The sequence below is a fragment of the Gigantopelta aegis genome, chromosome 4 (genome assembly GCF_016097555.1).
Source record: "Gigantopelta aegis isolate Gae_Host chromosome 4, Gae_host_genome, whole genome shotgun sequence".
In the NCBI taxonomy this organism is placed as follows: domain Eukaryota; kingdom Metazoa; phylum Mollusca; class Gastropoda; order Neomphalida; family Peltospiridae; genus Gigantopelta; species Gigantopelta aegis.
In genome coordinates this window covers 53826897-53854761 of record NC_054702.1, presented here as the reverse complement: position 1 = coordinate 53854761, position 27865 = coordinate 53826897, and the positions used below count along the sequence as shown (strand labels likewise).

At 35.4% G+C, this 27865-nt stretch overlaps 2 protein-coding genes across 3 annotated transcripts in view; both read left to right on the top strand.

Annotated features, from left to right (window-relative positions):
• The window catches only part of LOC121370754 (glutathione S-transferase P 1-like), a 10824-nt gene extending 3100 nt beyond the window's left edge, over nt 1-7724 (top strand). The window contains exons 3-8 of the mRNA XM_041496196.1: nt 681-781; nt 2029-2116; nt 3405-3508; nt 4244-4300; nt 4846-4899; nt 5946-7724. Coding sequence (XP_041352130.1) covers nt 681-781; nt 2029-2116; nt 3405-3508; nt 4244-4300; nt 4846-4899; nt 5946-6134 — 593 coding nt within the window. The 3' untranslated portion in view covers nt 6135-7724. The remainder of the gene's footprint in view (nt 1-680; nt 782-2028; nt 2117-3404; nt 3509-4243; nt 4301-4845; nt 4900-5945) is intronic.
• An 8094-nt stretch (nt 7725-15818) lies between these two features.
• The window catches only part of LOC121370753 (E3 ubiquitin-protein ligase Mdm2-like), a 46574-nt gene continuing 34527 nt past the window's right edge, over nt 15819-27865 (top strand). The window contains exons 1-3 of one of the 2 annotated variants that reach the window (XM_041496195.1): nt 15819-16284; nt 19860-19936; nt 25148-25273. In XM_041496195.1, the coding sequence (XP_041352129.1) occupies nt 19880-19936; nt 25148-25273 (183 nt within the window). In that variant the 5' untranslated portion in view covers nt 15819-16284; nt 19860-19879. Of the gene's footprint in view, nt 16285-16491; nt 16748-19859; nt 19937-25147; nt 25274-27865 lie in introns of those variants that run through there. The other variant, XM_041496193.1, reaches the window with a different exon arrangement.

The following is a 27865-nucleotide window of genomic DNA, read 5'->3' as shown; positions in this document are numbered from 1 at the left end:
GACAGTACTGCAGCATTAAGCAGCTTATATGGTCATCTGATATGAAGCTAACAGGAAATTAAGCTTGAATACAATAGTGAACAAAACACAGGTTTTTAAAGGTCACATCTTAACAGAAATTGTAACGTCAATCATTAAAACAAATTTGTTTAACAACACCACTAGAGCACATTGATTTATTAATCATAGGCCATTGAATGTCAAACGTTTGGTAATTGTGACATTTTGTCTTAGAGAGGAAACGCGCTACATTTTTCTATTAGTAGCAAGGGATCTTTTATATGCATCATCCCACACAGGATAGCACATACTACAGCCTTTCATATAACAGTCGTGGTGCACTGGCTGGAACGAGAAATAGACCAATGGGCCCACCGACGGGGATCGATCCTAGACCGACTGTGCATCAACAAAGCGCTTCACCACTGGGCTACCCCCCCCCCGCCCCACCCCGCCCCGTCCCTCCCCGCCCCGTCCCTCCCCACCCCGTCCCTCCCCACCCCGTCCCCCCCCGCCCCTCCTTTCTGTCAGTACTTCACATTTATTTCTAAATTATAATTGTTTGTTTAATAGTTCTATAAAACTATTCCATTGCCAAAGACATGTAATTTTATTTTCTGTTATTGCCATTGGTAGACCAATAGAATATTGTGTAATATAGTGAAATGTGCTGGTTGCAGGTCGAGGCCAGTCAATCCGTTACCTGTTCCATGACAACGACTTACAATTTACGGAGACCAATTGTGGAGAAGACTTTAACACCAAATGGAAACCAAAAATGGTAAAATTCAGTCCAGATTATTAGGCGTTAGACGAGGAGCGAAATCTGATCTGGTTATTTCAATGACATGCCTGGGCCGCTATAAAACTCCAAAACGACCTGGTACTATGTCACAACAAAGTCATACATATACACCCACACACCTGTCTTTTTTGTATGTCTTTAATCTTACCTATGATATTGGAAGACGCTATTATGCAAATGAAATAAAATCAGTGAGGGATGGCTTAACAATATCAAGATCCCATGGCAAACTAGGGGGGAGGGGTCTTAACAGTCAAACATAAAACTTAAGCTTGATGATCAACACAAAACCTAAGCTTGATGATCAAACACAAAACCTAAGCTTGATGATCAACACAAAACCTAAGCTTGATGATCAAACTCAAAACCTAAGCTTGATGATCAACACAAAACCTAAGCTTGATGATCAAACACAAAACCTAAGCTTGATGATCAAACACAAAACCTAAGCTCTTTGATCGAACACAAAACCTAAGCTTGACGATCAAACAAAACATAAGCTTGATGATCAAACACAAAACATAAGCTTGATTATCACCCCCCCCCCCAAACCCCCCCCCCCCCCAAAAAAAAAAAAAAAACAACCCATAAGCTTGAAGATTAAGACCCTCGATTTGTGTTTGATTTTCCAAATGCCCAGTCCTCCCTCGATTCCAGTTATGAATAGTCCTATAGGGTGTATACTACCAAATCAAATCCCATAGACGACAATAGTAACATATGTGGCTAAAACTCCTACCTGCAACGTATCAACCGACATAAACGCCATGGATATAAATACCACCCCTTACACTTAAAGTGAATCAGAAAAAAATGGGGGTCAAGCTGCTCGTTTCTGAAATAACGGGTAGCGTCTATGACTACCCTAGTTTCGCACAAAATTCGAGTACTTTTTTTTACAGGTACCCCATACATGTTTCAAGCACAAGGCTACTTGACACATTGGTACTAGATGAAATAAAATTGCACATTTTTTTTACCCAGATGAAACTATTATTTTTTACAACCAACACACTCACATTTATAACCAATCACAGGACTTGTGGTGTTCACTTCTCTATCAAAAGTTCGGTGCACCTCGAACTTTGACCCAGCCAGACGTTATTTGGTTTAGTACTACCTGTAGAATAACACTGACTGTTGTAGGATGTTGATGACGTGGTGTGTGTGTGTAGCAATACAAATATGTCATTATTAAACATCAGTGAATATATTTGCTACAGGTGTTTGGTCAGGTGCCCTGTTTGAAGGATGGAACCTTTGACATTGTTCAGTCTAATGCTATTCTGAGACATCTCGGAAGAAAACACGGTAAGCCTCTGTTACAACCCTAAGTGGTTCTGATTGATGATGAAACTTCATATTTGCTTTAAACATAGAATGACTAGCATATCTCATTTTTAAGAATCAAGATCAATGGTTTATTTATGTTGCCCTTGATCTACGATACCAGTCTTTAACTGATATTTTGACACCTTTTTGTGATCCTAATTACGTAATGACCTGATTGATTAAAAAAAAAAAAAAGCAAAAAAAAAAAGCGACAAAACAAATCATAAAACACCTACAAAAACATACTGGTACAAACCCAAAATAATAACAAAAACGTATATTTAAAAAGTACATGTATTTGGTATTATTGCTTGGAATATTTTGCTTTGGATATACATTGTATTATAGGATAGTATATTTGTAATAATATGAACCAGGCCTTGTGCTTTGTAAAACCTTTAAGAGTCTTGACTCGAGACTCTAATAAGAGTTTGAGACAGTAATGTCATGGCAACTCGATACAAACTGCATGCCTGTGATGTCATTTGAGATTGACCGGCCTCGGTGGCGTCGTGGTTAGGCCATCGGTCAACAGGCTGGTAGGTACTGGGTTCAGATCCCAGTCGAGGCATGGGATTTTTAATCCAGATACCGACTCCAAACCCTGAGTGAGTACTCCGCAAGGCTCAATGGGTAGGTGTAAACCACTTTCACCAACCAGTGATCCATAACAAAGGCCATGGTTTGTGCTATTCTGTCTGTGGGAAGCGCAAATAAAAGATCCCTTGCTGTTAATCGGAAAGAGTAGCCCATGAAGTGGCGACAGCGGGTTTCCTCTCAAAACCTGTGTGGTCCTTAACCATATGTCTGACGCCATATAACCGTAAATAAAATGTGTTGAGTGCGTTGTTAAATAAAACATTTCTTTCTTTCATTTGAGATTGAGTCTGGACTAAACGTTTCATAAGCACGGGCCCAGATCAGTGATGATACGAAAAGGTTGGCTACCTGAACCCGGATATATTTGAAGCCTAAGTTGCTTTAATAAATAAAAATTTATTTATGTCAAATTATTGGTGACTAATCCAGTGTGCTACCACCAGTCCATGGTTCCTGGATTGATTGCCTAGCGGTAATGTAAATAGAGAGATAAGATGGAATAACACATTTTTGTCCTAGGAATATCAGGTTCTGAGAATTGAGACGTCACAAGTGAATATATACCCATAAAGTTTGTGTATTATAGAACAATGGTAAAGACCAACAAACATTGCCATAAAAATGTACATCTGCTATTGAGATCATGGTTGTGACAATTTTGTTTTAGGTTTGTATGGTTCCAATGAAAATGAGGCAACAAGAATTGATGTTATGAATGACGGTGTGGAGGACATTCGTGGGGCTTATGTCACCATGATTTACACCAACTACGTACGTTACCACAACATCTACTATGTGTTTGTACACTAGGACTACTACTTCATGTCACACTATTACTGGAACTCGTTAAATGCTGGTTCAACATATACACCCAATATTTAGTGTTACATCTACAGTTTCACTACCATGATTTACACCAACTACGTACGTTACCACAACATCTACTGCGTGTTGTACACTAGTTCTTCTACCTCGTGTTACATTATTACTGGAACACTTTAAATGCTGGTACAACATACACACAATATTTAGTGTTACATCTACAGCTTTATTGCCATGATTTACACCAACTACGTACGTTACCACAACATCTACTGCGTGTTGTACACTAGTTCTACTAAGTCGTGCCACACTATTACTGGAACACTTTAAATGCTGGTACAACATACACCCAATATTTAGTGTTACATCTACAGCTTTATTGCCATGATTTACACCAACTACATACGTTACCTCAACATCTACTACGTGTTGTACACTAGCACTACTACATAATGCCACACTATTACTTGGAACTCGTTAAATGCCGTTTCAAGATACTTACACCCAATTATATTTAATATACAGTTTCGTTTTATGTAGATCTATATTACAACATACTGTGCATTTTAATGAACTACCCATCACTGTTGCTACTATACGTATATGTTGAATTTAGTGTATAATATGTTTAATATTAATTGTGGATATTGATAAACAAACATTTATTTCTTATATGTTTTGAAGGAAAAGGGCAAGGATGCTTTCGTACAGAGCCTTCCAAATAAACTTGGACCTTTTGAGGTAAGATCATTGTAGCTATTAGCAAATGCAGGCGCAGCTATCGTGCAGTCTCCCCACCCATACTATTCAAGCCGACTCTTTTAACGTCCATGTAGTGTTGAAAAACAAAACCTATTCACAAATGGGTATTGTAAAATTAAAGAGGAAATTATCAGATTAAAACAGAAAACACACATGTATGTATACAAAATAAGGTGTTATAAATCGTCCCAAGTTTAAACTTTTATTTTCCAAATGACCAAATACAAACTGACAATGAAAGCTAATATGAGATTTGTGTTTGAGCTACCTATTTTAATATTTGACGAATTGCTAACAATATGGTTTGTCCAACTTTTTTTTTTTAAAAGCAATATTTACTCGGTAAATGAAGTCTAACTTAAATGCGTGACTGCCTGTCTGCCCTTCCCCTTCACTTCTCCCCTCTATTTTGTCTCTGTGCCAACTATCTTCTACGTCTCTCTTTTTCTTTCTATTTGTATCGGTCTCTCATTCTATCTTATCCTCAGTAATGAATGTTTTTTTTCTTTCTATCTATATATTAGAAACTGCTAGCAGCAGATGCAGAATCCAAGAATGGTTTTGCAGTTGGTGGAAAGGTGAGGTTCTTTAAAAACAAAACAATAATATTATTACCAAGTTTTATAAACCTTAAGATTCACCCATTCGATCTGTGAACAGATCCCAGCTTGCTATAACGAAACTTTTTTTAATTTTTTTTTTATAAATACTGCTTCAATATTCATAAAGTGGTGTCTATGGACATTTCCTTGATCAGTCATAAAATATTTACCTCATACTAATGTTCTAAATCATTTATTTTACATCCCCAAATATATTAAGAATGAAGGCTATTGCTCTCAACATGCTTCATTTGTCGTGACATGTGGACGAGATGTAGGAACGCTGGCCTGAAATGTGATGGGTTGTAGGATCGATCAGCCACGGTGGACCCGTCGCAGGTTAAAAATAATAATATACTTCTTTTCCCTTCTTTTGTCGTGGCATGAAGGTTTTTGACTTCTGTTTAACGACAACTCTAGAGCACATTGATTTATTAATCATCGGCTATTGGATGTCAAACATTTGATATATCTTGCATAGTGTTAGAGAGGAAACCTGCTACATGTTTCCATTAGTAGCAAGGGATCTTTCATATGCACCATCTCGCAGACAGGATCGCACACACCACGGCCTTTGATATACCAGTCGTGGCGTGGCTGGCACGAGAAATAGCTCAATGGGCACACCGATGGGGATCGATCCTAGACCGACCGCGCATCAGACGAGTGCTTTACCACTAGGCTACGTCCCGCCCCTTGTTGTGACATGAAGTATAGTATCTGTATGCACGCAGATCATGCTAACACACTGGGTCCATTTGTTCAGATCGTAGTTAACTTGACTCTGGATTACTCTAATATCGTCCTTTAAATTGTTTTTTGTTTACACCACTGCAAAATAATCATAACATTTGATTACAAATGGACACCTTTAGTTGTTGTTGTTAATAAAATCTCAGCATTATATTTTCAATTATAATCTGTATTGATTCAGTCCTTGGTTTTAAACATTTCTGTTATCAACTAGTTAACCTAACCAACGTTTGAACAACCGGCCCCTGATTTTAACTTTCTCCCTATAGGTGTCGTTCATGGATTACAATCTGGTGGATTTGCTTGACATCCTGCAAGTGCTGTCTCCCGGGTGCCTGGACAAGTTCCCCGCCGTCAAGGCCTACTTCGGGGCCTTCCTGAAGAGGCCGGGCATCCAGAAAGCCAGAAACACCGACCAGTTCAAGAATATGCCCATCAACGCAAACGGGAAACAGTAGTCCGCACAATGTTTTAAAGCACGGAGAGAAACGAGAAAAAGACAACGAACAAGAATGATGAATCGGTTATTTCATAACGAGAATAGTTGTGCTTTACAAAAAAAAAAACCCAAACAGTGCTATAATTTAACGTATCTATAATATTCCACAATTCAAATCAGTATCAAGTTGTATTTGGATTATTTTACTAAAAGTTGATTGTTATAGACAATGAAACCCCTCTAAATCGGACACCCTCAGGACCAAGTGTCCGGTTTTAGAGGTATCCGGTTTAAAGAGGTTAAGTTCTGTACTGATTTTTTTTTTAAAAGACCGTGGAAAATGTCCGATTTTGGGGGAATTCCTGTTTACAGAGGGTCCGGTTTTGAGAAGTTTCACTGTATTTAAAAAGTCTTGGATGCGATTTTTGGGACAAATTTTAAAGCTCTTAAAGTCATGTACGGTTCTTGTTTTTTTTGGTGTGTTTTTTTGCACAGTGATTACAAGTAAAACCGTGTGCACGTTATTCCTCTAGTGATTTAAAGACACTGACCCTAGAGACAGGTGGTTTAATATAGTTCGGTTGTTACAGTTTTCTTACTGTTAAATTACAAAATAAGAAGGTACATCTTCATTAGATTATCAGTTTTGGCAAATCCGTTTTCAATTTCGGTAACGCACTTCTCTACGTCGCATTAAGGTTCAAATCCAATTATATTTTTGGTTTTCCGGTATTTGTAAATAGCTCAAAATACATTTTATACATAACAGAAAAAAATACATACCTCGGTAAACAGGGTAATCATGTTTATCAGTCTCGGGATTAAATAACAGTCCAATACAACATGTGCTCTTGAACGCACTCATGTATAATTTTTATTAACACCGGCGAAAAAAACTTTGTCCTATACCATCTTAATAGTGTTATACAACATATCTGAAAATGACCAAATAAAATTATGGAAATTAATAATCATGCGTCTTTAAGCAGAGACAAAAAACCTGCTTAATTTCCATTAATATTAATATTTTATTTTAATACTAACGCACCCCGACAAACCCCTAGATTTAAACTTAATTATTTTACAGCATTTCCTTGTGGTTAGGTCTTGTAGCTTATTTTAAAACTCAACACGAGTCCATTAGTGAAACATTCAATGCATCTAATTTTAGGTTAATAAATTAAAAATAATAATTTGTTCATGAATGTTGAGCCTATAACTTTACTCATACAAACTGAGTTATAAAGAAGTGGAATTGAATGTTGATATTTTGGAAAATTGTTACAGCTGTCATCTTATGTTGGTTGATATTAAATACATGTAATTATAAATCATGTACATTGATACTGCCTTTCTTTGGAATGTCTTTTTCTTTTATTTGCCATTTTCTATTATACATTTAAGAGGTATTGAGGTATTATTGTTTAGTTCATCTTTTATAAAATGGATATGTTATCAAATAAGGTAATACTAACAATTTTGTTTGTTTTATTTTAAATATTGGCATCAGTCCATTAAAATCATGCTTTAATTTGTCGATTTTATATTTGTTTATCTTTGACACTACACCGTTTCCTAACTGTTAATATTTAATAAAATATTACAATTATTTATGTGTATGTATTAGTAATTTATATTTATGTACTAAACGTTTCCGTGCCAACTAGAATAACCACGACTGTTCTATCAAAGGTTTTGGTATATATGTTTTATATTGTGGAACAATAGGGCCTGCGTACAGCACGTTTCTTTCTTCGTTATGTATACCATGATTTAAAACTACCATATTATATTACACACCCTACTGACATAGCACATATTAAACTAAGATTAAATGGGGTCCTAACTTAATTTGGTTTATATGTTTTATATTGTGGAACAATAGGGCCTGCGTACAGCACGTTTCTTTCTTCGTTATGTATACCATGATTTAAAACGACCATATTATATTACACACCCTACTGACATAGCACATATTAAACTAAGATTAAATGGGGTCCTAACTTAATTTGGATTTTGTGAATCTTCGTATGAAATTTGGTCCAGCGGATGGATGGAAGGATGGAAGGATGGAAGGATGGATGGAAGGAAGGAAGGAAACCCCAGTTATCAATAACGGTAAGTGGATGAAAAATGGACAATCAACATCAGTACAAGAATTTATAAAACACTATGTAAACTGCAGTGAAGAGTTTCGTACATCAAACCATCGCCAATCAAATTTTTAAAAATTATATTCCATCATTTGAATATCGTTGTAATACAAACTATCACATCTCAGGCAAGCAGTTTAATACCTCGAGGAAGGAAATGTTTTATTTAAGAACGCACTCGACACATTTTATTTACGGTTATATGGCGTCAGACATATTATTAAGAACCACACGGATATTGGAGAGAGGAAACCCGCTGTCACCACTTGATGGGCCACTCTTTTCGATTAGCAGCAAGGGATATTTTTTATATGCACCATCCCACAGACAAGATAGTACATACCACGGCCTTTGTTACACCAGTTGTGGAGCACTGGTTGGAACGAGAAATAGCCTAATGGGGCCCACCGACGGGAATCGATCCTAGATCGATCGCGCATCAGACGAATGCTGTACCACTGAGTTACGTCCCGCCCCTCGATGAACCCAACACCCAAACCAGATGCTTGAAGAGTTTTTAAAACTGGAGGAATATTAGAATGTACATACTGTATTCGCCACTTTGATGGAAAATCCACGAGACGTTTGACGACGGTGAAGAAGACTATACTTGGAGATCATCTACCGAAGGTCGGAATGGTTCAGCACGGTATGATTGCTTGAGATGTAATAGCTCGTAGAATAGTGATATTCCAATGATCGATTATAATCGAAAATTGATCAGTTGGGCAATGTAATTGCTTCTTCAGTGCTCCACAACTGGTGTAACAAAGGCCGTGGTATGTACTATCCTGTCTGTGGGATGGTGCATATAAAACATCCCTTGCTACTTATCGAAAAGAGTAGCCCATGAAGTGGCGACAGCGGGTTTCCTAGTTCTCAATATCTGTGTGGTCTTTAGCCATATGTCAGATTCCATATAACCGCAAATAAAATGTGTTGAGTGCGTCGTTAAATAAAACATGTCTTTTGTTTCTTCAGTTTACATGGTAGAAATGATGTAAATATGATGGAGCTAGGATTTTTTTTTAAATGTGTACATAAATAAAAAATAAAAAAGCAGCTATGAAATAGGAAAATTAGCTATTTGCATGATCGTTATATTTATACAATTGTGTAATCGAAAGTTGACCGATTGGTACCTACCAATTATAACCGATGATCGATGATGAAATTCCAATCGATTCCCATCATTATCATAGAATCTGTCGTCATCAACGGACTTGTCGAGTTTTTTTGGTGTTTTTTTTTTTTATCCCAAGCAGTGCCATTCGATTGGTATATGAAATATCACGGTGTATGTTGTCCTATCTATGGGGAAATATATTATAAAAGATAGTTTGCTGCCATGCAGTAGGAGTAGCCTATGTTACGAAAGCGAATTTTTCACTCACTATATGGACCATGTCTACAAATATTCCCGACAGTGTGTTAGACATCATAATTATAGTCGTCGTTTAACATGGTCTGAGGTATTGATAGAGAAAAAGAGAAGACTGACAAACGGACCGACAGTGTCGAGAAGAGCGGGGGTGGGGTGGAGAGAGAGAGAGAGAGAGAGAGAGAGAGAGAGAGAGAGAGAGAGAGAGAGAGAGAGAGAGAGAGAGAGAGAGAGAGAGAGAGAGAGAGAGAGAGAGAGAGAGAGAGAGAGAGAGAGAGAGAGAGAGGGTGATTTTATCGCCAATTAAACTGAATACACCATAGTTCAGCATAAAATGGTATATCGCGAGTCGCGATTATTACTGGATGTGGTACACTATGACTATTTGAATGTGACAACACTTTGGAGTATTTCCTGGATGACAATTGATGTAACTGCGGCCACCTAAAAATCATATTTCACGACATGACATAATATACTTGAAAAATCGTTAATGACGTAGGATATCAGTTTTATCCTGTGGAGGCAAAAATCAAGAATTTCGAACAGTCAGAACAAGAACTGATATTCTACATTGTCAACTGGTTATGACCTTTATCCTGTAATGAATCTACATGCGACTAGTGCCACATTATTACCTTGCTTTAATCTGTCATCATTTTACATATTATGTCAATACAAACTGATAGGATAAAATATAATGAACTATATAGTACTGGTTGTCACTGTATTTGTGAACTGTATTTGTAAACTGTATCTAGTTATCATACCATACATCTAAAGAATTTTATGTGCAAAAAACAGCAATGTTAGAAAAAGAACTCGGTTACCTTTAAAAAACCCAAAAAAAACACAACAACACCTAACAAAACCCCCCCACCAAAAAACAATAATAGAAATTAAATATATATATATATATTGGAATTATTTTAAAACTCAAAGTACTAGACATTTTTTTCATATAAAACAATTATAATATTATTTACTTATTAACAAAACTGAAAGAAAAAAATAATCACCAGTCATATATAACATATTTTCGTTTAAACGTTTACAAGTTTAATAAAAGTTTAAATGACCTAAATGAAACGATACCATTTAAACGTGACAGCCCTACCCATGGGGCTATTTCTCGTTCCAGCCAGGTGTAGCAAACACCGTGGTATGTACATGTAACTAGCTAGCTACTATCATGTTTGGAATAGTTTTCATATATAAAATGATCGCACGACAGCAACGGGTTTCCTCTCTAATTACCTCCGTGGTACTTAACCATATGTTCGATGCCATATAATAGTAATTAAAATGTGTCGTGCGTTGTTAAATTAAAAAACAACAACTGTGTAGTAATTAATTAATAACGTTTTCGAAATGCCGCTTTTGTTAATTTCCAGAAATGTGTGACACATGAACAACAAATGGACAGCGCATTTGGCATTAGGCTGTCAAGAATTACCTCCCATTATAAATGATAAAATTCTTTCTTCGATGGCTGGCAATGTTATTTGATTGTATATGCATACGGGCTCCCATATTTGTAGGAGGCAGGACGATTTGTGCCCGAATTCAACGAAAATGCCCGAATCTGTATAACAACATTTATTCATATTAGCAATACTGCGAAACAGCTAAATGGGGTTACAAACGAATAACTATGCATTTTTACACGGATTACAACCATTAGTGTGGGTAGAATTATGGAAATATATGGTGAAAAGGGTCCAGGCCAGCTCATTTTGCCTGAATTTCTCTATAATTTTTGCCCGAATTTGATGATTTGCTCCAGTACTGTCTCGTACGCTTATGTTAAGAGTAACGGATATTTCATATGCACTAAAACACTCGAAAGGTTAGTCATTTTCAACAACGTCTCCAGTGAAAAGTACTTTGATGATGTTAAAACCCAAATAAAGAAAGAAATGTTTTATTTAACGACACACTCAACACATTTTATTTACGATTATATGGCGTCGGACATATGGTCAAGGACCACAATGATATTGACAGAGGAAACCCGCTGTCGCAGCAAGGGATCTTTTATATGCACCATCCCACAGACAGGATAACACATGCCACGGTCTTTGATATACCATTCGTGGTGCATTAGCTGGAGCGAAATATAGCCCAATGGGCCCATCGACGGGGATCGATCCCAAACCAACCGCGCACCAAGCGAACGCTTTACCGCTGGGATACGTCTCAACCCTTAAAACCCAAATAGTTTTATATTCTTCATATTAACACAGCGTAATTTACGAATGTTAATGAAGTAACAGAAGTCTCAAGTTGGTGTTGTAGTTTCTTGTATTTTACTTTCCAAACATGAAACATGATTAATAAATTACCAACATGGTGATACAGATAATATACATATTCTGTCTAAACTCTTAGGTGAACGATAGAGTTGACCTCGTCTCTCTATCTCTGGGTCACTGTGTTCGTCTGTCTCTTTCTGTTTTTTTCTTTTATAAGACTTGACTAAAATGGTTACGTCTTAATGTTCCTTGGGAATTTATTTCCCGTCAATAGCATTTCCCTAGGCACATACCCAGAGTAAGACATCTTTGCGAATTGTGTCACATGATAAATTAATATAGTTAACTGCCGACTGCAAATGTATATTATGTGTTAATAAGTCGACACCAAGCTTTATGATTTATGGTGAATTAGGTAGATACCCACTGTCTATTAGTGTTAAAGTTACATACTGGGAAAATGTTATTAATACATGTAGTAGAAAATCTAAATTGTCTGGTATATTATACATGTTGGCATCATATAACCATAACGTTAATGCTATACCATGTACTTGGTTATCCTTTATAAAACGTATATTAGATGAATGTGGTTTATGTAATATATATTCATGTACACAGGTGGATGTTTTGTGGTTAAAACATACAGTTAAACGAATACTATGTGACCAGTACTTACAAAAATGGAATAGTGATAAACTTGACTCATCAAAAGGTATTAACTACAGAATGTTCAAGCATGAATTTAAATTAGAAAATTATTTGTTGAAACTTTCAACACAAAATGCTAGAATTCTTTGTAAATTTAGAACTGGTAATGTCAGACTTCCTATTGAAACCGATAGATGGTTTAATATTGAGAGAAAAAACAGAATATGTCACTTGTGCAACACTGATGTTGGTGATGAGTTTCACTATATTTTTAAATGTACGTCTTTATCTACTGATCGAAATGTGTATACACCTAGTTACTATACCAATAGAGTAAGTGCAATTACCTTTTACCAGTTATTTTCTACAACTAAAAAATCACTTTTGTGTAAACTATGTAAATATTTGCAAATTGTCATTGAGAGGGTCAGTCTTCCGGGTTAATATTACTTAAATATTATGTCCATTACCACTACAGAAAACACTTTGTAACTTATTTTGTTTATATTTTCTCCATACTGCACTCGGTGCAGTTTATGAGAATAAAAGTCTTGTCTTGTCTTGTCTTGACATAAGAAGTAATACTTAATTGTTGGCAGACCGGGTATTAGCTGAGGGCATCAATTAAAAGTCCGCAGTGTATTGATTTCAGTGATTTAGTTTCAAACTAATTGTCTCATTGCTAGCCCCTAAGTAACTAAAGTCTAAGTTATTGCATAATCTACAGGTGATACCCTAACAATTAATTGAATCGTATATGAACGCTAAAAATATTTAAAGTACATTTGAATATACATGTAGTTGTAAATCTTCCACTGTGATAATATGATGTAAATTATATTACAATGATCATTTTCTGATTTAGAACAACTTTATTTTACCATTGAGAATGAGTGCATGCATCTTAATTCCAGAGGGCGGGACGTAGTTCAGTGGTACAACGCTCGCCTGATATGTGATCGATCTAGGATCGATTCCCGTGGGTGGGCCCATTGGGTTATTTCTCGTTCCAGCCAGTGCTACACAACTTGTGTAACAAAGGCCATGGTATGTACCATTCTGTCTGTGGGATGCTGCTAATGGAAAAGAGTAGCCCATGAAGTGGCGACAGCGGGTTTTCTCTCTTAATATCTGTGTGGTCCGTAACCACATGTCCGACGCCATATAACCCATAAATAAAATGGGTTGAGTTCTTCTTAAATAAAACATTTCGTTCCTTAATTCCAGCACTGAACATGATTGCCAAATCATGCCATTGTATTGCATTCCACATATTCGACTTTTGTTTTTCTTCCATGTCTCTTAGCCCTATAATGTAACACAAGCATATGGAAAAATAACATATAATTAAATGACCTTTCTTGCACGGGTACTCGAGTCCTGTGATCGGACTCAGGTCTTGCTAGACTCGACAGAACAGAACAGAACAGAACTTTATTTACTCTCATGGCCCCCATTCGGTGGCATCAGAGGAACATAAATAATAATAAACATACAAATTGTCAAGATGATTTCAGAAACATATATATCACGATACAAACAGATGAGCAGCTAAATATTAAAAACAGTTAAAATTATAGTAAGTCAAGAAGCACAAAATTGTTTGTTAATAATTGATATAAACTTACACAATTTTTAAAGAACACTAATACGTTTTGAGCTGAAGAGTTGCTGGAATTTGTATATATTTGGTCTATTTACATAGTATTTGTTAAGATATCTTAATCTTTCTTGTCTAGATTGTTTGCATATAAATAGATAATGAAATTCATCTCCAACAATATTGCTATTACAAAGCGTACAGTTTTTATTTTCATATAAAATATTTGTCCACCTCCCCTTTCAACTGGGTTATCGAATACTCGTGGAGACCCTAGCACTGGGTGGGTGTAGGTCCAAACGTTATGTGGCGTTACAGGGGGTGGGTGGGTGTGTATATTTAACAGCGTTACATAATGCATTGGAAAAATAGTACCAATTAATTTTTTTTTATTATAAACACGGCCACAATGTTTAAAGTAGGCCTAGATAATATACACACAGTAAGGATTATAAATAGAGTTCAAGTCCGTATCTGCGCTATCACAAATTGCTAAACAGTGCGTTAAAATTACATTCATCGCATCACTTGTTTGTGAATGGGGATGGGGGGGGGGGGGGGGGGAAGAAGAGGGGTATCTCCAAACATTACGTAATATTTTGGGGTGTATGGTCTAGCGTTAGGGGGAGATAGTGTGTCCAATTTCGACAAAAATAGCGTTAAGTAATATTTGAACAGCTCCATAGATTTAGTTGACAGATTCTACTAAAACAATTTTTTGGCAATACATGTATATCATCCCACTCAGATAATAACAGTAAAAAAATATGCGATCTATACAGATATAGAAATCGAGGAAATTTACATTTCATTTACATTAGTGTGTTCCCTAGCTTGTTTTAGCATGGTGCAGCACCATGCCTCAGTAGTCTAGTACCATCTTGCCTCGATCAGCATCATGCTGCCCTGAGATTAAACAAGCCTTTTTCAATAATTAATTCTAAAACTGTATTTATAAAACACCCAAAAAGGTATTATTAATGAATGAAGTATGCCTTTTTGCCATTCATTTATTAAAGCAAACATATAAATTACATTGATGTTTATTTCAATAAATGTTTGTGTATTTTTAATAAAAAACAAGTGCCCCGAAAATGGTGAAAATGCCCCAAAAAGTGTTTGGTCTACCATGCCTTATCTAATTTCTAGGGAAATCACTATACATGCATAAATAAATAAATAAAAATAATAAATAAATAAATAAATAAATAAATAAATAAATAAATAAATAAATAATAATAAAATAAAAAATAAATAAATAAATAAACTGTATCACATAGCAGGCTATTTTTAATAGAAAACAGTTTTGAGCAACTATGATCTCGAAGATGCAGTTAATTAATTTGTATTATTATTATTTTTGTGTATCAGCTCCGACAATACATACGATTTACACCTCGAACTTTGACACGGAAGTACCTGCTTTGACAAAGTGCAACCTAGTAAACATTTAAATGTCCGAATTTTGTAGTACTCGTTTATGTCTATGTATTCATCCGCCTAAAAAACGAGAACTTAGTTAAAAATAGTTCCTTTGCTTAAATCTGCAACACTGCATAAGTAATGTGTGAAACTCAAATAATTTCAATTAACAAAAACAATGAATACATTAATACTGTAAGCCCCTATTTACTTTATCCTGCTGTCAATATTAGCAGATTTTCTAAAAACATAAAAATTAATATTTCCCGCAAAACGACGTCAAACTTTAAAGCGCCATTTGTATTCTTATGTCCGCTTCCTAGTATTGGTTACGCGTGTACTTAATAATAATAATGTTGGTAAGTTTAAATTTTTGTTTGCTTTTCGTTCTGTTTGTTAACACTGAGCACTACAGTAAGTTCTCTCGACTACGGCTGTCTCATTCGTGAAATCGAAAGGGAATTCCTTGTGCGAATGATGGACAGACTTCGTAAGCCTCGAAGGGGTTTCCCCAAGAATGCTCACCCCACATGGAGTGGCTGGACATGTTCGGACTTGTCTCAGTCGAGATGCGGATGCTAGCACTCAGTCTCATTTGTTAAATTCGTTTTGCGTTTCACTTCTGTATTCCTCCAACAGGATATATACATAGTTTTGACACTCGTCTGAAATTATTCCTGGAAATATTAACATTACACAATTTACAGGTAAATCGTCTGCTGAGTAGATAATCGAGTGTTACTATTTTTAGAAGTCAAAAGCTTGCACACGTGTAAACATATAAACACGTTTCAAGTATAAACACGTTGTTGGTATTTAAACTGTAATAACTTGGACGTATCCCAACCGCTGGGCTCCTAATGGTGTCGTACTGGCGGTGTAATCATTATGTTGCTCATTGACACATGTTTGGTGGTTGAAAGTCTAAGTTGATGTCATAAGCAATATAATTATTCTTCACCCACAACTTTTATCACTATCAGCTGTGTGCCTGTCAGAACATGGTTTGTTTGGCAGGTATATATTATGCTGATCTGTTCCACCCATTTATGGACATTAGTATTTGTAGACTTGACTGCATATGTTAGTTATTAATATACTGTTGTGAAATTCCATGGGTTTAAAGAACCTATTGGAATAATATTAACACTGGAAATATGCTTTTGAAAGGTAATTATATTTAATATTTTACAGTTTGATGTGGATGTACTAATTAGTTCTGCAGTCATTTGTAAACATGTATTTCGCTAATTGCAAACATCAATAGAAGGGCAGACAAAAATGGTGGTTGCATATGGTAGGGGTGGGGTTAGAAGTTTGTTTTGTGTAATGACACCACTAGAGCACATTGATTTATTAATCATTGGCTGTTGGACATCAAACATTTGGTAATTTTGACATAGACTTAGAAAGGAAACCCGCTACATTTTTTCGTTAGTAGCGAGGGATCTTTTATATGCACCATTCCACAGACAGAGTAACACATACCACAACCTTTGATATACTAGTTGTTGTGGTGCACTGGCTGGAATAAGAAATGGCCCACCGATGAGAATTGATCCCAGACCGAGCGTGCATCAGGCGAGCATTTTACCACTAGGCTATGTCCTGTCCTCCCTCCCGGTGGGGTTAGAGGAAATATTCATAACTGAGAGTAAAGTTAATAATTTGCAATCAATTTGAATTGAAGAATGAATTGAAAAAAAAAAAGTACATATATGTAACAAAAAATGTAACAGCTGTTGGGAATTGTTTTACTGACACCTCAGCACCTTGATACTGTGCAGCGTCTTTATGTATGTTTTCCTGCCAGGATTTAGTTCAGTTAGTATAGCATTCGCCTGAGGTGCTTAAGTTATGGGATCAAACCCATTGTGATTTTGTTACACCAGCCAGTGTCCCGCGACTAACCTGAAAGGCAGTAGCATGTACTGCCCTGTCTACATGTGGGAATGTGTAAATTGTAAAACTCCTTGTTGCTAACGGACAAATGTGGAAGATTTCCTCAAAGCAGAATTATCAAACATTTGACATCCGATTGCCAATGATGAATTAATTAATGTATTCACAAACAAACCCATACCTATTTTTACCAAATTAATGTCAACTTCAAACCAGACTGTATCCAGTCTGAAATATGTGGCAGCGGTGGTTCCAGAAAATCCATTTAAGTGGGAGCCCAGTAACATGAGGTGGAATGCCAAGGGAACTTTGGGGGAGGTTTGGAGGGGGATCGTAAAAAAAATGAAAATTAATATAATAAAATTATAACTATTGCAAAATTTAGTGAGGGCCCGGCCCCTGCCCCCCCCCCCCCCCCTCCTCCAGATCCACCTCTGTGTGGAATGACAGTACGGAAAGAATTGAGGCATAGTTATAGAGAGTTTTCTCCAGATAATCAAACAGGCTCTTTAAGAGAAACCCTGTCAACTTTTTCCATCCTTTTTTTTTGGATGTAACTGCCAGCTTGCCACCCCACTAGGTATGCCTTGTCAAATGAACAACTCTTGCATATTTGATCAAGACTGCTGTATTATGTATAAATTTATAACATGAATTGATACCATACATGTATGTAAATCAGGAAATGTTAACGAGAATAAAATATTAGCAAAATGCTGATATTTCATAATGCTAAATTTAAAGTGACATACAATAGACTCTTCCGAAAATATGTGTGTGATTGTTTTGTTGGACACACAATAATGGCTTCATGCTATCGATTAAACTGTAAGTATAGCACACAACAATTGCACATTTCTGCATTTTTAAAACTAAATTTAATTGTCTGTAAGCTGTATAATGTGCAGCTGATGCTACAACTTAAGATTATTTTTATTTATGTCTGCTAATCCCAACATGGCTAAAGATTTATGTCACTAATATGTCACTTATTTGAATTTCCTTAAATTTTAAGTTCACTAATATTTTATGATTTACAGTACTAGTAAAGATGCCTTGAAATGTTGAAAATGCAATTAGCATAACCAGTTTGAAGCAAGAAGAAAGGTTTTAGTTAACAACACATATAGTTAAGAAACACACATATAATAAGAAGGAGAACCTGTTGCCACCACTCCCATCCATGAGTTAAGTTTCTATTTGAATTTGCAACAAGGGATCTTTTATATTACATGCACCATCCCATAGATAGGATAGTACATGAGTGAACTGCCTTTGTTCCACCGGCTGTGAAATGCTCACTGGTTGGAATGACAAATAGCCTAATAAGCCCACCACAGAGGATCAATCAGGAATGGGATGAATGCTTTACCACTGGGATTGGGATGGGGATGGGGGAAAAACATGTGGGTCCACCCTGTAGGTTTGATCCTATGACCCTAGCACCGCAGGCAGGTGCTCTACCAACTAAGCTGAATCTCCTCCCCTGTTTGTTATAAAAAGTAAACAATGCATACTTGTAAATACACTAGTTAGTCTCTCCTATCTAGAATATGTACTTCAGATTTATCCTTTTTGTACACAAATACTAAATATTATGTTTGTGTGTTCTCAGGTGTGGGATTTAGCTCAGTTGGTTGAGTGCTTGCTTGAAGTGCTTGCATCACGGGATCGAACCACCTCAGTGGATCGAATGATTCAGCTGATTGGGGTTTTTTCTTGTTCTAACCAGTACACCAAAACTTGTCAAAAAGTTTGTTTTATATAACGACGCTGCTAGAGCACATTGATTTTTTATCTTATCATCGGCTATTGGACGTCAAACATACACCTACCCATTGAGCCTTGCGGAGCACTCACTCAGGGTTTGGAGTCGGTATCTCGATTAAAAATCCCATGCCTCGACTGGGATCCAAACCCAGTACCTACCAGCCTGTAGACCGATGGCCTGCCACGACGCCACCGAGGCCGGTTCCAAAACTTGTCAAAGGCTGTGGTATGTGCTTTCATGTCTGTGGGAAAGTGCATATCAAAGATCTCTTTCTGCATTAGGCAAAATGTAGCGGGTTTCCTCTGATGACTACTTGTTAGAATTACCAAATGTTTGACATCCAATAGCCGATGATTAATTAATCAATGTGCTCTATTCGTGTCGTTAAACAAATCAAACGTTTAACTTTTCTTTGTTCTCAATAAAAAGACCACTTACACATGTACACATATTTTGTAGATGATTTTGACAGGTTTAACTTTACATTAATATTTAAATATCATGCTACTAACGCTAAAATGTACTTTTAATAATATCACAAGCAAATTCTCTTATTTAACATTTAAATTAATATTTGCATAATAAAAATTATTTCCTCCTCTTCTTCAGGGTTCTACCCTTTGACCGTCATGTCTGATGGGGGTCAGGGGTTATCCAGTATGGACGGTACCTCCATGGGGGAACAGGTAAGTTGTCTTTTTTTTCTCAAGCAATATAACAACAGTTGACGTCTAGTGACTCTAGCAGTCGGAAGAGGGATTGGCTCTTTTCTACATGCTAACTATATCAGTGATGCAATATTTTAAAACATTTGTTGTTACCGAGTACCACATGTATAGTAATGCGCTTGGTGGATTTGAATTCTGAAATCATTGTTGGAAAGTTTAAAGTTTACCTCGTTGGATATTTGCCAGTATGTTCAATCTGAACATGCTCTGGGTAAGTTTGAACATGTTAAGCTAAATATTATGAAGAGAGAGAGATAATACATACAGATATCGACTGGAAGATATGTTTGCTAACAACATCTGTATGCATTATGGATATTTTAATTTTGTGGTGTGGAAATGGAATATACCAGAGGGTAACCCTGTGCAAACAGTTAAAAATAATATTCTGCAGTATGTTACACATTATTAATATTATATAACAGTATAACAGGCGGCATTTGTAGGTGATATAAATAGGAAGATATACGTCACTGGGTGGCATTGAATGCCCCTTACCCATGTCCCCATTTGAAAATTAATTTTCTTGTTTGCAGTTCTTCATTTTAAAATAATTAAATAGTGATTTCCCTAGAAATGAGGCAAGGCATGGTAGACCAAACACTTTTGGGGCCTTTCCACCATTTTCGGGGCACTTGTTTTTCATTAAAAATATACAAAAATTAATTGAAATAAACATTATTGTAATTTATGTGCTTGCTTTAATAAATGAATGGCAAAAGATATAAAAGGGATATTTTATTAAATTAATAATACCTTTTTTTGTGTTTTATAAAGGCAATTTTAGAATTAATTACTGAAAAAGGCTTGTCTAATCTCAGGGTAGCATGGTGCTGATTAAGGCAAGATGGTGCTGGGCTATTGAGGCATAGTGCTGCACCATGCTAAAACAAGCTAGGGAAAACACTAATTAAATGTTAGACATAAAATGTACTAGTTCATTATAAATTCATTGTGACAGCCATGTGGTGAATGAGAATAATTTGCATGTTGCTACATGTACATTGTCATTACATGTCTTGACTTCTTTGTTCTATCAAATTATATTTATATTAGTAGAAAGTATTATATTGTGCAAAAAATACATTGAATGATGTAGTGTCTATAGATGGTGTTTGTGTGAATTATTATAATTATTAGCATGTCTAATGCACATGCGGATGAATGTTGTGACTTCTTTTGATGGGTACATCATTATAATACAATTGTGAAATTTATTTTGTTGCTAAAAATAAATCTTGAATTTGGCTAAAACTAATTATCAAATAAACATGCTTATTATTTTGTTTCACACTGAATAGTGTACATGTATGTTCGTACATGTATAATTGTTTAAAAAAAATAATAATGCATTTTTTTTTTACAATATCAATGCTATTTAGATTTTTTTTTTTTAACAAATTGTAAAAAAATAAAACCAGAAATAAAGAAAAGAAAAAACAATAAACTAATTTCCGCAATAATCAACTTTTAATTTAAAATACATTTCTTTTTAAAAGTTCACAGTATTTTTTGTATACCAATTGTTGTTACATAACCTATTAACAAATGATATTTAGGAGCTAAGCTTCCATTTAACTATCTTATTTCCTTTAATAAATAAGAGTAATTATACATACATAATTTATAGCCTTGTTAATGCTAGAAAAAAAAATCATTGATATCATGTTTCAAAAAGCTGTGTTCTTGTTCATACATGTATATATACGTTATGTGTCAGGCAGAAAAACCCCAACAAAACAGATTAAGAAAATCACATGGAAATAATTAAGACGCCCCGTTATCAATTTGATAAATCTGCCATTTTCATTAGTATGTGTAATTAGCAGTGGACAGCTAGGTGACACTTCAATGCAGTTATATCTTGGCATGGGGCGGTTGTGCGGACTGCTTCATTTATTAATACAACAAACATATTAGCACCATGTTACTAATGGCAGAGAAAGTTTACCACATTGCCAAGGTGCTGGTTCCATGCTGTGACATGTTCCAGCATTGATCTGGCGTTGTTTTGACTTGTGCACAGTCTTCTCTGCTCTCCCAGAGAGCAATAACTGATTGAGCGGTTAATAATGTTTGGTTTGTGTCTGTCTTATTTATACCGATGATTCCGCGCACGGTAGTGTTCGCTGGCATATTTTGATGGCTTCTACGGTTCCACTTCTCATATTGGTCAGTAAATATTTATATTTTTAAAAATTGTATTTAAAAAAAAATATATATATATATATATTTTTTTTAATTTTTTATTTCTGTGTTCTTCCAGAACTAATCATGGTGGGTGGATATATGTGTGTAGGGGTAACAGGAATTAGAATTAAAATCTTTATGTGTGCTTAGAGTCAGCAGTATTTTCTTTTAATTAATTAATGTCCATAATAAGGTGGGTGTTTGAAAAAATTGTTTTCTACTTGTATCATATGATGACGTTTAGAATAGCTCTATGGAATTTATTTTATTTATTTATTTATTTATTTATTTATTTATTTATTTATTTATGTACATGTATTTATTTATTTATTTATTTATGTACATATATTTATGTATTTTATTTATAGCTGTAATAGTTTTTATGTGATTAGCATTGTAGAAAAATAAAATACATACAGTTAAGTGCAGAATTTTACCTTTGTTTAATAATAAAGAGTACATGCATGTGCTATTGGATAAAAAATACAGTTAATAAATGTGGTATACTGTAACATGCTGCCAGGGTGAATTAAAACAGCAGAGACAACTACATACCAGTAAGACTTTAATGACTGCATAAAATCTATGTCACCTAGTATCCATTTTGACAGACACATAAGTTAACTTGCAGAATGACACAGCTGACATACATTTTAAATGTACTTGTACATACATGTATGTAGTTGGTCTAACAAAAGTAATTATAACCATTATATACTTGCAAATATGTGTGTACCTGTATATATTTAATTTACCTGCAAGTACCTGTGTACCTGTATGCATTTAATTTACCTGCAGATACCTGTGTACATACCTGTATGCATTTAATTTACCGGCAAGTACCTGCCTGTGTACCTGTATATATTTAATTCACACAAACACTTCGTCAAATTTAGTCAATTATATTCAAGTTAATTTACTTGTACAGACATTGCAGGTAGGGTGTGACTAACTGATTCTTAACGAGTCCATCCATCTGTGTGCAATTTAATTAACCAGTTTTGTACTAAAATATTTATATTCACATCCTATATTAGCTTTAATTTTCAACCTCTGAGGATATCCTTTAAAAAATATTAATTATCACTGCAGTATTAATAATAATATTAATTCATTAAAAAATCAATTAAAAATAGTTTCTAAATGTACTGATGTCAAACATTTAGTATTATAATATTCAGAGGAAACCTACTATATTATTGTTCCATGGCTTTTAATATACTGGTCACTCATGGGACATTGGTTGGGATGGGAAAAAACCCAGTGGGTCCACCATATAGTTTTGATCCTACAATTAACCCATCCATCCCTGGCACAATAAATGTTTATTTAAAAAAAAAATTAAAGTTAACTTTATCTAACATTTATTTAGCTGTTGTAGCCCAGTGATAATGCACGGTTGATCTAGGATTAACTCCCACAACGACTGGCGTATCAAAGGCTGTGGTATGGGCTATCCTGTCTGTGCGATGGTGCATATAAAATATCCCTTGCTATTAATGGACAAATGTAGTCTGTTTCCTCTCTAAGACTATATGTCATAATTACCCAATGTTTGACATCCAATAGCCAATGATTAATAAAGCAATGTTCCAGAACCGTTTTTGGATATAGGCATGCAAATTAAGTAACAGTAACAGTAATAAAGCAATGTCACTTTTTGTGCCAGAACCGTTTTTCGGATATAGGCATGTAAATTAAGTAACAGTAACAGTAATAAAGCAATGTGTCAGAACCGTTTTCGGATATAGGCATGTAAATTAAGTAACAGTAACAGTAATAAAGCAATGTGCCAGAACCGTTTTCGGATATAGGCATGTAAATTAAGTAACAGTAACAGTAATAAAGCAATGTGTCAGAACCGTTTTCGGATATAGGCATGTAAATTAAGTAACAGTAACAGTAATAAAGCAATGTGCCAGAACCGTTTTCGGATATAGGCATGTAAGTTAAGTAACAGTAACAGTAATAAAGCAATGTGCCAGAACCGTTTTCGGATATAGGCATGTAAATTAAGTAACAGTAACAGTAATAAAGCAATGTGCCAGAACCGTTTTCGGATATAGGCATGTAAATTAAGTAACAGTAACAGTAATAAAGCAATGTGTCAGAACCGTTTTTGGATATAGGCATGTAAATTAAGTAACAGTAACAGTAACAGTAATAAAGCAATGTGCCAGAACCGGTTTTGGATATAGGCATGTAAATTAAGTAACAGTAACAGTAATAAAGCAATGTGTCAGAACCGTTTTCGGATATATGCATGTAAATTAAGTAACAGTAACAGTAATAAAGCAATGTGTCAGAACCGTTTTGGGATATAGGCATGTAAATTAAGTAACAGTAACAGTAATAAAGCAATGTGCCAGAACCGTTTTCGGATATAGGCATGTAAATTAAGTAACAGTAACAGTAATAAAGCAATGTGCCAGAACCGTTTTCGGATATAGGCATGTAAATTAAGTAACAGTAACAGTAATAAAGCAATGTGTCAGAACCGTTTTCGGATATAGGCATGTAAATTAAGTAACAGTAACAGTAATAAAGCAATGTGCCAGAACCGTTTTCGGATATAGGCATGTAAATTAAGTAACAGTAACAGTAATAAAGCAATGTGCCAGAACCGTTTTCGGATATAGGCATGTAAATTAAGTAATAGTAACAGTAATAAAGCAATGTGCTCTAGTGGTTTCATTAAACAAAATAAACTTTTAACTTTTAACTTTTATTTAGCAATTTATCTTTGTTATGTTCACATACACAAAATGTTTCCATAGTTTCTACATTTAATTTTTTCAGATTGAAAATTGCTTAATAAATCATTTAATGTACAGATTATGATATTTCTTATCCAGCCAAAAACCTCTCAGGATGACCCATTAGACTGAAGTGGTCATGGGATTCACCTTACATCTAATTTATTACAGAAAATACATTTTCTTTGTACACGGTGTGACAGATTGTATCTTGATATTTCAGACACCAGGGGGTACAGTGTTGCTGGATACACATTCCCTGATGTGTACCGATCCTGCAACTACGACAACACCATCGACTCGCCAGCAGTACGTTGTAGAGGAGGAGATAACTGTGAGCGTTCCTCTTGTGAGTACTACCAGGGTGTTTAGTATCTTTACACACGGGAGATAACTGTGAGCGTTTCTCTTGTGAGTACTACCAGGGTGTTTAGTATCTTTACACACGGGAGATAACTGTGAGCGTTTCTCTTGTGAGTACTACCAGGGTGTTTAGTATCTTTACACACGGGAGATAACTGTGAGCGTTTCTCTTGTGAGTACTACCAGGGTGTTTAGTATCTTTACACACGGGAGATAACTGTGAGCGTTTCTCTTGTGAGTACTACCAGGGTGTTTAGTATCTTTACACACAGGAGATAACTGTGAGCGTTTCTCTTGTGAGTACTACCAGGGTGTTTAGTATCTTTACACACGGGAGATAACTGTGAGTGTTTCTCTTGTGAGTACTACCATGGTGTTCAGTATCTTTACACACAGGAGATAACTGTGAGCATTCCTCTTGTGAGTACTACCAGGGTGTTTAGTATCTTTACACACAGGAGATAACTGTGAGCGTTTCTCTTGTGAGCACGGTTGGTGTGGGATCGATCCCTATCGGTGGGCCCATTGGGCTATTTTTCATTCCAGCCAGTGCACCACGACTGGTATATCAAAGGTCATGGTATGTACTACCCTGTTTGTAGGATGGTGCATATAAAAGATCCCCTGCTGCTAATAAAAAAAGAGTAGTCCATGAAGTGGCGACAGCAGATTTCCGCTCTCAATATACGTGTGGTCCTTAACCATATGTCTGACGCCATATAACCGTAAATATAATGTGTTGAGTGCGTCGTTAAATAAAACCTTTCTTTCTTTCTTTACACACAGGAGATTGGTTGAGAAAAATAGGCTGCTAAATTTACTGAATTCAGCAATATTTATAACTGTAACTAAGCATGAAGATAAACAGCAGTGAAAGGCAGCAATAGTCACCAAAAATCGCCAGCTGTTGTCTGCTAATGAACACATTGTACTATGAAGAAGGAAATGTTTTATTTAACGATGCACTCAACACATTTTATTTAAGGTTATATGGCGTCTGACATATTGTTAAGGACCACACAGATATTGAGAGAGGAAACCCGCTGTCGCCACTTCAATGGCTACTCTTTTCGATTAGCAGCAAGGGATCTTTTATATGCACCATCCCACAGACAGGATAGCACATACCACGTCCTTTGATATCATTATACTATGATTACCAGTATGTGCACTACCTTTCATTTAACAACAGTGTTCTTATGTCTGTTTGGTGGTAAACCTGGATTGCAGTAGTACAGTTTTTCTTTATTATCATTTTATGTTTTAACCATTTAAGTATCACTTGTATTCTCAGTAAACCATTAATGTACAAATGCCTGAGGTAACAGGGCGAGCCCTGTTCTTTGCCATATCAGACAATTGCTAATTTTTATACAAAGTGGCTACAACATTTAGTCTTTGGCTAATAAAATATTCATTAAATTAACCCACCCTGGCAAATTCAGTTACATGTCGCAAAAACCTTAATTAGACTTATGGGCGTGATGTAGCCCAGTGGGACGTAACCATATTTCCGAGTCCATATAACCGTCAATAAAATGTGGTGAGTGCATCGTTAAATAAAACATTCCCTTCCTTAATTAGACTTATATGCATATTCATAATCTGTAGAGTGTCAGCTTCGATGTGGTGCAAAGATTATTAAAATATATTGATTTTTGACGGAGTTAGAGCAAAATATATTTGGTGATAAATGAGACCATTATTTTGAGATAATGGCCGCCGAAGATCAGGTCCTGGATTTTGATGACTGGTATTAAAACACCATAGCAACAATATACTTAAAATAAAGGTACAGCTATCAAATTTTGCACACATTAAGATTAAGTCATGAACTATATGAAAGAAAAGGTTTTGTAGGTTCAGGTTGGTTAAATAAAATAAAATAAAATAATTTAATTTAATAAATAGTTGTTTACAACACAACTAGAGCACATTGATTTATAAAAATAAAATAATTTTGACATATAGTTTAAAAGCCCACTGCATTATTAGTTGCAAATAGCATCATCCGACTGTGCATCATAGCGAGTGCTTTATCACTGGGCAATCACTGGGCTCCCGCCCCCCCCCCCCCCCTTCCCCCCAAAAAAATGTTTAGTGAAAATCATTTTGCAAAATTATGAGCTATATAAGCTCCACATTATAAATTAAGTAGGAAAATACAGTAGACAGTAAATTTCTAAAATAATAAGTCAAACACAATATACAGCGAGAAACCATTATTATTGTAAATTTTAAATAGTTTTAACATTCTCATTACAGAAATAATTTTTGGAAGGGGGTGTATGGGTTGGTTTTATTTTTTTATTATTATTATAATTTTTTTTACATGAAGTAAATAACATCATTTCCTTTAAGTCACATCCTGGGTCAATCAGGAACGAATTTTGGGTTTCCAATTCCGTCCCCGTCATTGTGATCGTCCACATCCCAGGAATAATCGGAAATTACATTTGTCCACTCATTAACTGAATTGGCTCCATTTAAAATTTAGATTGATCAACTCAATGAAGGCTCTTGCAAGAAGTGCATTTTTTTAAACTCACTTTAAGATCATCAAAAAGTAAAAGAACCA